Below are 14,072 nucleotides of genomic sequence, written 5' to 3'. Positions count from 1 at the left end.
AAGATCAGATTCTAAGGATGCCTTAGAATTATAAAGCCCAGAACATGAAACCAATGAACAGCTGACCAGGTGAAAAGTCTCAAATGCTTCCTTCCCTCTGTCAGAAATCTCCCTACCCATTGCTGAAATATAACTACAATGTCAACTTTTCCATGAACTGGCAGAGGATAATATTAGAAGAAAAACTAGCCCACATGCCTTGCATTGAATTTCATTCCATTCCAAACAGTTATATTACCCTAAATATAAAGAAAGAAAACTACAGACTATGACCTTAAGTAATTTACAAACTAGATTTCAGAACTGCCTTTAACAGTCAGAACTAATTGTTCTCTATTTTGACATCTTACCCCCAAATCTAATGTCCTATTGGATGAACCAGAATATTGCCACATTTTATACACTATAGCACGTTTCTTCTGCAGGCTAGCAAGACATGGGGAAAAAAGCCATGTTGATCTTCTTATAAACTATATTTTCCCTTTCAGAGACACTAGTACAGTAGCAGCACAGAATTAACATAAACTTTGGAATCAAAAAATCTGAGTTCAAGCCCTAACTCTGTAACATGAGGGAAGCAACACCAGACAACAATAGTACCAAAGTCACAGGGTTGTTGTAAGGATTCAATCAATTAATTCGTACAAAGTGTAGAACACAATGGTAAGCTCTCAAAAACATTAGCTTTACCATTATTCTATTACAATCACCTGACTCAAAGTGACAATTACAGGATATTTTTGAAAGGATAACAAACCCCAACCCAAGATTATCCTGCTTACCTTTTGACAACTTTCATACATGATACTACTCGAAAACAAAAAAAGAGAAGAAGAAAAAGAAAGAAAAGGAAAGAGATAAGTAAAAGACAAACCTGTCAATTCTGCTTCTCAGGAGCTCCTACAGAGTGTAGTATCAGATACAACCGAAAGCAGCTACAGATTTCATTTAAATTTATGACATGTATATGACTTCAAATGCAAAGGTAAAATGCATTGATTTAAAATCTAGAGAAAGGCAGTGATACGAGTTATACATCTCAAAATAACAGATCTGGGAACCAAAAATGATAATATTACTCTAGCATTACTAACTATAACAAATCATACACTTTGGTCCTTACATATCTGTTTACAAGTATTCTTCCTCTTTCTTCTCAGTAGTATTATAATTCCATCAGTAGAGTTTTCATGCTTCTTTTGTACACCACAGCAGTGTTAAACAGCAGTCAAATAATTGGATTAAAGTAACAAGTAGCTGAGAATTTAGCAATGTATCTGATTTGATCTCTTCATCAGCATGAACACTCTATGGTACATGGAGGTAACCCAGCCTAAAGACTGGTCATGAGTGCCTGTGAGCCACCTGGAATCCAGTTCCAACTCCACCACTTACTAGCTGAGGGACCTTGGGAACCTAAAATGTCTGTTTTCCACTCCATAAAACAGCAATAAGAACTTTACCTACCTCTTAGGATTATTTTAATGAATAAAAGAATATAGGGGCTTCCCTGGTGGCGCAGTGGTTAAGAATCCACCTGCCAATGCAGGGGACACGGGTTCGAGCCCTGGTCCGGGAAGATCCCACAAGCCGTGGAGCAACTAAGCCCGTGCACCACACTGAGCCTGCACTCTACAGCCTGCAAGCCACAACTACTGAGCCCGCGAGCCACAACTACTGAGCCTGCATGCCACAACTACTGAAGCCCACACACCTAGAGCCCGTGCTCTGCAACAAGAGAAGCCACCACAGTCAGAAGCCCATGTACCGCAACAAAGAGTAGCCCCTGCTCACCACAACTACAGAAAGCCCACATGCAGCAACGAAGACCCAACACAGCCAAAACTAAATAATAAAATAAATATTAAAAAGTCTTTAAATAAAAGAATATATACAAAGCATTTAAAACAATGCTAGTGCTAAAAAAAATGCTAGTGCTGAAATATTTAGGGGGAAGGGTACTGATGTCTCCAATTCACTCTGAAATGCATCAAAAAAAGATGGATTGAGTACTTAATGCCACTGAACTGTACACTTAAAAATGGTTACAATGATAAATTTTATGTTATGTATGTGTATCTTACCACAATCTTTTTTAAATAATAACTAAAATAACATTTTTAAACGTGGCTTGAAAATGGACACATATGTGATAAAGCTAGTAGTAAAATATCACATGTAGAATCTAGGTAGTGGATATATGAATGCTCACTTTCAATTTTTCCATATTTTTGAAGAGTTTTATGATAAAATATTAGGGGGAGAAACAATGCTGGCATCTAGTAGTTTGCTTTTTTATCATCTATTAGTCAGAAATAATAGCCAGCTAATATTCAGATACTTAGCTCCTTTCTCTTATAGCAGAATTCTAAAAAGCACCTTGTTACCAGCCATCTCTCCTTTTACTATAACCTTTCTGAAACTGAAAATGGCTTATTTGAAGTTCCTTATGTACATGTTCAGTATATATGAGTGTGATTTCAAGTTAAATTATTCCAAGGTACCAACTGCCAAGTATTTAATCTCCCCTGAAGAAATGCAGAAACCAAGTTAACAGACATCTGTGGCCAAAGACTGGTGACTTTACCAAACAAAACAATGAAAAAGCAAGCACTGGAATTATTTCTTCCTAACTTTTCCAGTAGCTGCTAAAGCCAGTAAATTCCTCAACCAGAAGAACTAAAAACGTTTTAACAGGTACCTGATGTACAGGAGCACAATGCATATATACAAATACATCAGCCACTTAAGAATGATATCCAATTCTTCCTCTAGTTTTGTTCCCCATTCCAAATAGTAATTTATATTTTAATGTGTTTAGTGCTACAACATGAACTCAGATATCTTGCTGTGGAACAACTTAAAACGTCAGACCACCTCACACCCACTGGGATAGCTACTATCAAAAATATAGAAAATAGGGCTTCCCTGGTGGCGCAGTGGTTGAGAGTCCGCCTGTGGATGCAGGGGACACGGGTTCACGCCCCGGTCCGGGAATATCCCACATGCCGCGGAGCAGCTGGTCCCGTGAGCCATGGCCACTGAGCCTGCGCGTCCGGAGCCTGTGCTCCACAACAGGAGGGGCCACAACAGTGAGAGGCCCACGTACCGCAAAAAAAAAAATAGAAAATAACAAGTGTTGGCGAGGTCCTAGAAAAACTGGAGCCCTTGTTTACCACTGGTGGGAACATAAAATGGTATAGTCACTGTGGAATACAGTATGGCAGTTCCTCAAAAAATTAAAAATAGAATTACCATATAATCCAACAATCCCACTTCTGGGTATATATCCAAAAGAACTGGAAGCACAGTCTCAAAGAGAGACGTGTACATCCATATTCATAGCAGCACTATTCACAATAGCTAAAAACATACAAGCAGCCCAAGTGTCCCTCGACAGATGGATGAGAAAATATGACACATGCATACAACAGAATACTACTCAGCCTTAAAAAAGAAAATCCTGTCACATGGTACAACACCGCTGAACCCTGAGGACATTATGCCAAGTGAAATAAGCCAGCCACAAAAAGACAAATCCTGTATGAGTCCACTTACATGAGATACCTAGAGATATCAAAATCATAGAGACAGAGAGTTCCCTGGTGGCACAGTGGTTAAGAATCCACCTGCCAATGCAGGGGACATGGGTTCGATCCCTGTCCAGGAAAATCCCACATGCTGTGGAGCTACTGAGCCCATGTGCCACAACTACTGAGCCCGTGTGCCACAACCACTGAGCCTGCGCTGTAGAGCCCATGTGCCACAACTACTGAAGCCCGTGCGTCTAGAGCCAGTGCTCCACTACAATAGAAGCCACCACAATGAGAAGCCCGCACACTGCAACAAAGAGTAGCCCCGCTCGCCGCAACTAGAGAAAGCCCGCGCACAGCGACAAAGACCCAACGCAGCCAAAAATTAATAAATAAATTTATTTTTAAAAAAATCATAGAGACAGAAAGTAAAACAGTAGCTGCCAGGGGCTGGGAGGAGGGGGTTTAGTGGGCATAGAGTTTCTGTTTTGCAAGATGAAAAGAGTTCTGGAGATAAACGGTGGTGATGGTTGCACAACAATATGAATGTCCTTAAGACCACTGGCCTGTACAGTTAGAAATGGTTATGATGGTAAATTTTATGTTATGTGTATTTTACCACATAACAAAAAATGGAAGAAAAAAGATCAGGGAGCTGATCTCCCCAAAAGGCCTGGTGGTGCTCCAGCTTGGAACTGACACACAAGCAATCAACTCTGTGGCTATCAGGCCCTGTCTATCTCTAACCACCGCATGAGACCTTGTCTACTCAAGACTCTCCATCCCGCCCAGGGTGACACCAATTCTTTATTTCAGCCTCAAAATGAGCAAACACCACTGCTGCTACACCAGTTTTGTGTCAAAGCAGCAAGGAACTTATCTCTGTAAGCCTGCCTCCTCTTTAAAACACGGATAATTACTACCTACCTGCATTACTAGGCTGTTAGGAGGACAAAAGTGAGATCATGTATATAAAAGTATCTTTAAACTGCCAAGCACCAAAGAAACAAATTATTGTGCGTATAGCTACTTTCATATGAAAATTCAGAGGGGGCTGTAACAACAGGAACTTCACAAGGCTTGAGACACCTCACCCAGGCTTCATTCCATTTAAAACCCACCTCACCCCTAAATAACACCTTTCTTGTTCTTCATAAACTGAAGGGCAGCGTTGAGGAAACACCTCAGCCTAAAGCTTTTCACCTAACCACCCCAAAGGCAATCAGAAATTGTCTTGCATGTCTTAGGAAAATTCAATTTTTAAGACCCCAGCGTGGGCCTGCGGCGCCCGGGGACTACACTTCCCACAAAGCACCGAGGCGAACCCGGGCGGCGGGCGAGGTGGCCTGCGATTCAGGGTGACCAACACTCTCCCCGAGCGTGGATCGCCGTCCCCCGGAAAACTGCAACGTTTAAGGTCTAGTGTGCACTGGCTCTCCTTTCTGAAAGCGCTGTCACCCCGAGGTTTCCCCTGCGGCTAGCGCTGCGACGCTCCCTGCCCGCCCGTCCTTCCTGCTCCACCTGAGGGTCACCGCCTGTTCCTGACCTTTCCGCTGATTTCTGGTGTCACAACACGGCACCTTCTCCTCCTCCCCGAAAGCTCCACTTCTAGAACTCGCCCAACAGTTGGGCCCGGGGTCCACGGAGGGGTCTGACGGGACGGCAGACACAGCCCGCCCCCATGGGGCTCCGGCCGCCCAGCCAGCCCAGCCCCTACGGGCAGGGGGCTAGGCTACCCCCACCCCCGGGCCGGGGCGGATCGCACACAGAGGTGGCTCCGCCCGGGGCTCCGGTTTCAATTTCGCAACGTGACGGTGCAAACCTGAGGCCTACAAATGCCGGCGGCGGCCGGCGCCCCGCCCGCCCGCCCGCCAGGCCCGAGCGCCCTAGCCCCCCGCACGCCGCGGCCGCCGCCCGCCCGCCAGCCAGGCCCTGCTCCCCGGCCCTCCCGCCCGGCCCCGGCCGCCGCCCCCGGCCCGGCGCTGCGCCGGCTCCGGCTCGCTGCCGCAGGCTCGCCGTGGCACTTACTCAGCTCGTCCTGGGAGGCGGAGGCGGCGGCCGCAGCCATGTTGCGCCGGGGAGGGAGGGAGGGGCCGGAGGGGGAGGGCACGGACGGGCGGCACTGGGGGCTCGCCGCTCTCGGTGCAGCAGAGGCCGGCAGCCGCCTCTGGTAGTTCGGCGCGGGCCGAGCTGCGCCCACGAGGCCCGCCCGCCGTCGCCGTCGCCGCCTGCGTCCTCCTCGCTGCACGCGTAGTTCTCGCCGTCCCCCGCGAGCTCGCGACTCGGGCGCTCCCGCAGTCCGGCGCCTCTGCGGAGCCGCCGCTGTCCGTCGGCCGAGGCCCGGTACGCCCGGCCCGCGCGGCGGCTCTGCGGCTCAGCGCCGCGCTCGCCCAACTCACGCCGGTTTTATATTTAGAAAGAGCTGAGCCATCCTCCCAGCGGCCCCCCCGCCGGGCCCCTCGCGCGCCCGCCCGCCCTCGCTCGCTCGCTCGCGGCTCGTCCTGCCCACCTGCCGCCGCCCGCCCCGCGCGCGGGAGCCGGCCCGCGAGCGCTCCCTGCGCGGACCCGGCACGCGGCGGCCTTCACCGGCGGCCCGGCCTAGCCGCTCCTCGCCGCCCCTCCTTGCCCGCGCAGCCTCCGGCGGCCCCGGCGCAGAACGGACGCGCAGGCCTCTGACCTGAGTCCGAGCCGGTCTCCATGCCGGGGATGCTGCGCTCAGCGCCGCGACGCGGGCGCCCAGAAGCGAGGCGAGAGGCGGGCTCGGCCTCGGGGAGCCGCGCGCCGCAGTCCGTGAGGGGCTTGGTCGAGCTGGCCCGGGCTGCCCCGGCCGGGGGAGGTCCTCGAGGCGGGACGGGAGCTCTTTCTGTAAAGGTCTGTGGTTGTCACGTTGGCTGGTCCCGACCTGGAGAAACACGCCTGTCCGAAGGAAGAGACGTGGACTCGGAAAAGTTGAGCCGGGTTCGGAGTCGGCGGGAGGAAGCCCCGCCCTGCGCCTCCCGCTGAACTTCTCGGCCCCGCCGCTGAGTCAGTCCCGGGCGAGCCCGGGTGCCCAGGGCGCCTTTTTTTACTTAAAGATGGTGATAAAGTGTAGGTTTCGGATGCTCTTCGAAACTAGAACTAGGACTACCGAGTGAGGGAAGATCACTAAGCCCCACTAAAGTTCAATAAGCCAAGATTTTTAAAGTTGAATTTCAAGTATATATGCTTATAGGGGTTGTTTTCTTAGATTTTAATTCTAATCCCTACGTTCTTTTCGGTAACCCGAGTGATTTATTTTGAATATAGCGATTTTAACTTTATGCCTTCAGTTTGTCCGTGAGTTCACTTAGTGAAAAACACTTGCAATATGGAATTCAAATTAAGGGGTTGCATAATTGCTGTACTTTAAGTGACAGTACTGTGATAAATTAGGTACAAGGTCAGATACACTTTTTTTTTTTTTTGGTATAAGAGGAAGAAATCAAGATCCTAACTGAGTTGAAATTGCCTTTATCCCTAAAAGAAATCTGTAAAGCCCTAGTTAATGTCTTGCAAAATAAATATATGTCATTCCAGATGTAACTTGGGCAAGTACAAGGTACTTAACACAACATTAAAGACATTTATGTCCTTCATTGCTTTTATTATAGAGATTATACATGATCTTTGTAAAAATTGCAAATGGTTCAGAATTTAAAAATGAAAGTGAAAGGCCTTGCTTCCCCTCCCAGCATCCCACTCCCCTAAGAAAACTATGGTTAACAGGTACAGTTGAGCATGCACCCTCCAAGGTCTTGTTTCTGTGCACATGTGTATATGGCCCCCAAAATAACGAAGTGGGGAGGGGGTTCAGACTCATGATAAAGTTCTGTATCAGTGTTTTTCCTCCATAGACATTCTTCCACGTTAACTCAAAAAGCTCTACACCACCACCACTCTTTTTATTAATGACTTCATAGTATTACGTTAACCAGTCCCTTCTTTTGAGCACATTTTGGCTCTTTTTGCTGGATGGTGACACAAAATCAATGCACAATGAAGTATCCGCAAACAATACTGAAGTGTATAAAGTAAAGGTTGTCCGCCACCTTCCTGCTCACCATCCCCTCATCGTACTCCCTAGAAATAATCCCTGTTAACAGTTGGGTGCATACAACCTCTCCTGACCATTTCTATGAATGTATAGAGTGACTGTACCAAGGACTAGTATGGGGAAACTGACTTCCCGTAATTTCCAATAGATCCTTCTAAAGCCAAGCCACCACCACCACCCACCCCCCAACCCCTGCCAAAAGTATAGAATCTAAGTTAAAAAAAAAAAGTTCGTTTGAAATTTTAACTTCCAGACAAGCCCAGTTAGCAACTCATAAATGCCTCCTATATAGACATTCCAGAATCCCACATGTGTGCAAATCACATATGGGTATTTACACGCAGATTTTGTTTGACAAAAATGGAATCCTACTATACATATTACTGTGTAACTTTACCTTTTCACCAAACTATATCACAAGTATCCTTCTATATCAGTAATAATAGCTAATACTAATTGTGCCAGGCACTATTTAAAGTATTTTACTTGGATGAATTCATTTAATCCTTACATCAATCTTATGAAGTAGGGATTTTTATGATACAGAATGACTGAGGAACAAAACTAAAGTGCCACAAACTAGTAAGTGCTGAAGCAGGAATTTGAACCCAGACAGTGTGGATCCAGAGTCTACATTCTTTTTTTTTTTTTTTAATGAATTTATTTTATTTATTTATTTCTTTTTGGCTGTGTTGCGTCTTCGTTGCTGCGCGGGGGCTTTCTCTACTTGCGGCGAGCAGGGGCTACTTTTCGTTGCGGTGCATGGGCTTCTGATTGCAGCGGCTTCTCTTGTGGAGCATGGGCTCTAGGCGCGCGGGCTTCAGTAGTCGTGGCTTGTGGTCTCTAGAGTGCAGGCTCAGTAGTTGTGGCGCACTGGCTTAGTGACTCCGTGGCATGTGGGATCTTTGCGGACCAGGGCTCGAAACCGTGTCCCCTGCATTGGCAGGTGGATTCTTAACCACTGTGCCACAGGGAAGTCCCCAGAGTCTACATTCTTAACCATTCTGATCTGTATGTGCAGAATTACCTCATTCTTTTAAATAACTGCATGATAGTCTTTTCCAAAGACTTGCAAAAAACCTTTCATGATAAGTACATGACAAAATTTAATCATTCTCCTATCGATGAGCATTTAAGTTTTTACAATTTTTTACTACTGCAAACAATGCTACTGTAAAACATTCTTATATCTTTATGAAGTTACATATTTCTATATGTAGACATGGAATTGTTAGGCAAAAAAAAAAGATGGCTTTAACGTCTCATTATATATAGTAGTTTATAGCAGCTTCCAATGCTGCTTCTAATCACTACTCTTCAAGCTTTTTTATAGTTGCTTCTTCCTTCAAACTACTTATAGTTTATTTTTCCCACTAAATAACGTCATCATCTTACTAGGCACTATGGTTTTAAATAGTAGCCTTGAGATACTTCCTATCTAGAATTTATTTCAACTTTAAAAAACAGACAGGACACTTACCTGGTGGCACGGTGGTTAAGAATCCGCCTGCCAATGCAGGGGACACGGGTTCAAGCCCTAGTGCAGGAAGGTCCCACATTCTGCAGAGCAACTAAGCCCATGTGCCACAACTACTGAGCCTGCACTCTAGAGCCTGCGAGCCACAACTGCTGAGCCCATGTGCCGCAACTACTGAAGCCTGTGTGCTTAGAGTCCATGCTCCCCAACAAGAAAAGCCACCACAATGAGAAGTCTGTGCACTGCAACGAAGACCCAGAGCAACCAAAAAAAAAAAGAATAAGAAAAATCCACAAGAAAGTCCCTCATGAACCATTGGTAGGAATGGTAATTGGTGCAGACACTATGGAAAATAGTATGGAGGTTCCTCAAAAAATTGAAAATAGGGGAATTCCCTGGCGGCCCAGTGGTTAGGACTCCGTGCTCTCACAGACGAGGGCCTGGGTTCAATCCCTCATCGGGGAACTAAAATCTCACAAGATGTGCAGTGCGGCCAAAAGAAAAATTTGAAAAAAAATTGAAAATAGGACTACCATATGATGCAGCAACTTCACTCCTGGCTATTTACCTGAAGAAAACAACACTAATTCAAAAAGATACATGCACCCCAATGTTCATAGCAGCATTATTTACAATAGCCAAGATATGGAAGCAACCTAAGTATCCATCAGTAGATGAATGGGTAAAGAAGAAATGGATACATGTATACAGAATATTATTCAGCCATTAAAAGAAAGAAATCTTGCCATTTGGGACAACATGGGTGGATCTAGAGGACATTATGCCAAGTGAAATAAGTCAGACATAGAAAGACAAATACCATATGATCTCACTTATATGTGGAATCTAAAAGGCAAAACAAAGAAAACAAAAAGGATTTCCCTGGTGGCGCAGTGGTTAGGAATCCGCCTGCCAGTGCAGGGGACATGGGTTCGATCCCTGGTCTGGGAAGATCTCACATGTTGCGGAGCATAATCCCGTGTGCCACAACTACTGAGCCTGCGCTCTAGAGCTTGTGAGCCACAACTGCTGAAGCCCATGCGCCTAGAGCCCATGCTCTGCAGCAAGAAAAGCCACCTCAATGAGAAGCCCACGTACCACAACAAAGAGTAGCCCCTGCTGGCCACAACTAGAGAAAGACCGAGCACAGCAACGAAGACCCAAACCATTCAAAGATTAATTAATTAATTAATTAATTTTAAAAAAAGAAAACAGACTCATAGATACAGAGTACAAACAGGTGATGCCAGAGGGGAGGAGACTGTACGGTAAAATGGCTGAAGGGGATTAAGGGGTACAAAGCTCGTTATAAAATAAATAAGTACAGGGATGTAAATATACAGCATAAGAAATATGGTCAATAATATCATAACTTTGTATGGGGACAGATGGTTACTAGACCTATTTTGGTGATCATTTATTTCGTAATGTATGCAAATGTCAAATCACTATGTAGTACGCCTGAAACTAACGTAATATTGTACATCAACTAATTTTCAGTTTCAAAAAACAGACAAGAAGTAATTGGGGGAGGGTAAGAGGGGGCCAAGAAAGGCCAATGAGAAACCAAAATAATATATCACAAAATCCAAGAACTAAAAATTTGTATTTTACTCCTTAGAAGTCCCCTCTCCCTCTTGTAGGTCCTACTCACACTAAATACCTGCATGATTCTGATAAGGTGAACAATCTTGCTTCCATAGTCAGTCAAAGCAGAGTAGAAGCAGAATATTAGAGGGCACTCTTCTGGGCAGGTACATGGATGACAAAAGTACTAACGGACACACTGAAAACAAGGGAAGAAGTAGGAAAACTATGAAAAGAAGCTGTAAGAACTCAAAAAGCAAAGCATGCTGGGGTTATTTATAAAGTACTGAAAGCACTACCCACCACATAGGCCCTGAAATCATTTCACTTGAATAAGTGATGTTTATGGTGCTAATCCTGACATCAAGAAATGGTGAAATAGGGACTTCCCTGGTGGTCCAGTGGTTAGGACTCCGTTCTTTCACTGCCAAGGGCCTGGGGTCAATCCCCTGGTTGGGGAACTAAGATCCCACAAGCTGCGTGGCGTGGCCAAAAAAAAAAAAAAAAGAAATGGTGAAATTATGTCTAATTTCAAGCAACAAAAATCAAGGAAGTATGAAGTATATTTTACAAAGCTTTTCATCTAAAATGATTATAATAAGTAAGCAACTTCTGGTGCTTAAAGGTTTAATTCTAAGCTATCTAGAAAATCCAGCTATCCTAAAAGATTCAATTATCCATTCCCAAAGAGCCCCAGACAAGCCAAAATTCTATATAAATAAGTCTAATATAAATAAGACTTTATATAAGTAAGTCTAATTGTTTTGGTTGCTGAAACAGTTAGGGACTGGATCCAATCTGCCAACAGAGGCACAACCCTAATGATCTTCTCTCCTCTTTTTGGTCAGTTATTGACTGAAGACATATTTCATGGCATATAAAACCATGTCATGACTCAAAACATTCCACTTTCTAAAACTTGAACTCAGAAACATCAGTCTCTAACCACCATATAGAATATTTCCTCTCTTTTCCTAATTCCTGTGGATTGGAGTACATTTTTTTAATTGAACATTTTATTTTTAATTTTAATAACCAAGTAAAACAGTAGGCTTGTCATAGCAAACTAGAGAATTAGCAAATTGGGAGATAGAGGAATGCTAAAAGTATGTCTTTCAGAAGAATTAAGAGAGAGAAAATACAAAAAATAAGTTTGAAAACATAGAAGCTTCAAACTTCTCTATTAGAAGACTGGGTGGAAAGAACATAGAAAATTGTGGAAAAGCAATTTTTGAAGCAATTCCAATTGCGGAATGGCTGACTGCATCTAGAAACTAACGCAATAGCTGTAATTTGTTTAGAAAGGTCTGAGTCAACAGATATGTCATTTTTGCTTCCTGCCTTTTCTGTTAATTCTGCCTGGAATTTAGACAAGGCTGGAGCTCCAGTGACCATGTTGTGAATATGACATACCTACAGGCCATTTAAGCAGAAACATAGCACGAGGCCAGGTCTCTGAATGTATTGTGAGAGCTGCCATACAAGCTATGGTCAGCCTGATTCCGATTTTATTACTGAATGAGAAAAACGAAATCCTGATTAGCTTAGGCCTTTATTTTTAGGAACATAGAGTACACTTTAGATCCTCATCATCACCTCGAAGTTTTTGACCACTTTATGTTCATGGCAATGAATCCTTATTAGCACCTTCAAGTTTTTCTTTCCTTGATTTCTCTCTTACATACAGTACCAATCAATTCCCAACCTTGGGCAAACCCCATCATTCATTTTATTTTTCCCCTCCCAAATATCACTGGAGAAAGGCAAAAAGCTGATCTGGTCCAGTATAATACTACACCTTGCATTTTGGAGAATGAGGCAACCTGTCCCCTATCTTCTAGAGATAGGATTTATCCCTATACCAAAAGATTCTACCTCCTCTGATTTCCTTAGGACAGTGACTTCACAGGTTTTTGTTCAGGTCTCCCCCCAAAAAATTTTTTTTGAAAAACAATGTAACTCATTTGCACAATTTTAGGGTGGCATCTAAAATTTCCCCTTATTACTTAAATAATTGAAAAGAAGAAATTTTGACAATGAATTCTATTGTAAATAGTAGCATTTTAAATAAAGGCCCAGGGACTTCCCTGGTGACACAGTGGATAAACTCCACAGTCCCAATGCGGGGGGCCTGTGTTCCATCCCTGGTCAGGGAACTAGATCCCACATGCATGCCGCAGCTGAAGAGCCCACGTGCCGCAACTAAGATTCCACACAACCAAATAAATAAATAAATATTTTTTAAAAACTAAAATAAAATAAAGGCCTGGGACTTCCCTGATGGCGCAGTGGTTAAGAATCCACCTGCCAATGCAGGGGACACAAGTTCGATCCCTGGTTCGGGAAGATCCCACATGCCATGGAGCAGCTAAGTCCGTGTGCCACAACTACTGAGCCTGTGCTCTAGAGCCCATGCTCCACAGCAAGAGAAGCCACCGCAATGAGAAGCCTGCACACTGCAACAAAGAGTAGTGCACAACAATTTACACTAAGGAAATATAGTTTTTTTTGTTGTTGTTGTTGTTGTTGTTTTTGAGGTACGCGGGCCTCTCACTGTCGTGGCCTCTCCCGTTGCGGAGCATAGGCTCCGGACGCGCAGGCTCAGCGGCCATGGCTCACGGGCCTAGCCGCTCCGCGGCATGTGGGATCTTCCCGGACCGGGGCACGAACCTGTGTCCCTTGCATCGGCAGGCGGACTCTCAACCACTGCGCCACCAGGGAAGCCCAGGCAATATAGTTTTAACCTTGAAAGTCTTATTGTTTACTTTATCATCCTTTTCTTCAACAAAAATATGTATATAAATTTAAATATTTGAAAAATTTTCTATGGTTATTTAAAAAATTACTATGACTGAATAATCATAATTAATAGTGCACAACTTATCAAAAACAACATAAATACATTACAACTTTTTTAAGGTTTTAACTATTAGTGATTAGCATATTTTTATGTTACAGCTTTTTTTATGTTACAGCTTTTGAGAGTTATTAAACATGAAAAGTAACATTTTATTGGAAATGTATCTCAATGAAAAGGACAGGGGCTGTTTTTTTAAAAAAAGAAAGATACCCAGTTGCTGTTATTCACTTCCTCATTACCTAATTTAATATATCAAATTGTCCCTTTGATGTCGTCAAGTTCTTCCTCTGAAGACAATCAACCCTCTTAGTCAGGAGATGGCTGAGAGGCATGGCTTGCTTTTGTAAAGTGAGAGAAGGGCCACTGTGAAATAGGACATCCTGATGTTTAAAGGCATTCTTAGGCAAAGCAATTTGAAGAAACACTATATATGATCTAGAGATTGATTTTCTTAGTACTATCCATGCCCCTATATCCTAAGAAAATCTTCATGTACTCCTGAGGACCCTTGTTCCAGAACAATGCATCTTCAGTGTTCTTCCT

General features: G+C 44.1%; 1 protein-coding gene across 5 annotated transcripts in view; it reads right to left on the bottom strand.

Moving 5' to 3' along the window:
- ECPAS (Ecm29 proteasome adaptor and scaffold) overlaps positions 1-6,518 on the bottom strand; it is a 99,782-nt gene extending 93,264 nt beyond the window's left edge. For 2 of the 5 annotated variants that reach the window (XM_082842763.1, XM_082842764.1), the window contains exon 1: positions 6,211-6,518. Coding sequence is in view for 3 of the 5 variants with exons in the window: in XM_082842764.1 (XP_082698890.1) it covers positions 6,211-6,232 (22 nt within the window). In the remaining 2 variants the exon portion in view is untranslated. Of the gene's footprint in view, positions 1-5,079; positions 5,160-5,561; positions 5,900-6,210 lie in introns of those variants that run through there. The other 3 variants (XM_082842765.1, XM_082842761.1, XM_082842762.1) reach the window with 3 other exon arrangements.
- Between the last annotated feature and the right edge of the window lie 7,554 nt (positions 6,519-14,072).

The sequence above is a fragment of the Leucopleurus acutus genome, assembly GCF_964270905.1.
Source record: "Leucopleurus acutus genome assembly, chromosome: 7".
NCBI lineage: Eukaryota > Metazoa > Chordata > Mammalia > Artiodactyla > Delphinidae > Leucopleurus > Leucopleurus acutus.
The sequence above is the reverse complement of the archived record's forward strand: the minus strand, read 5'-3'. Positions and strand labels throughout refer to the sequence as shown.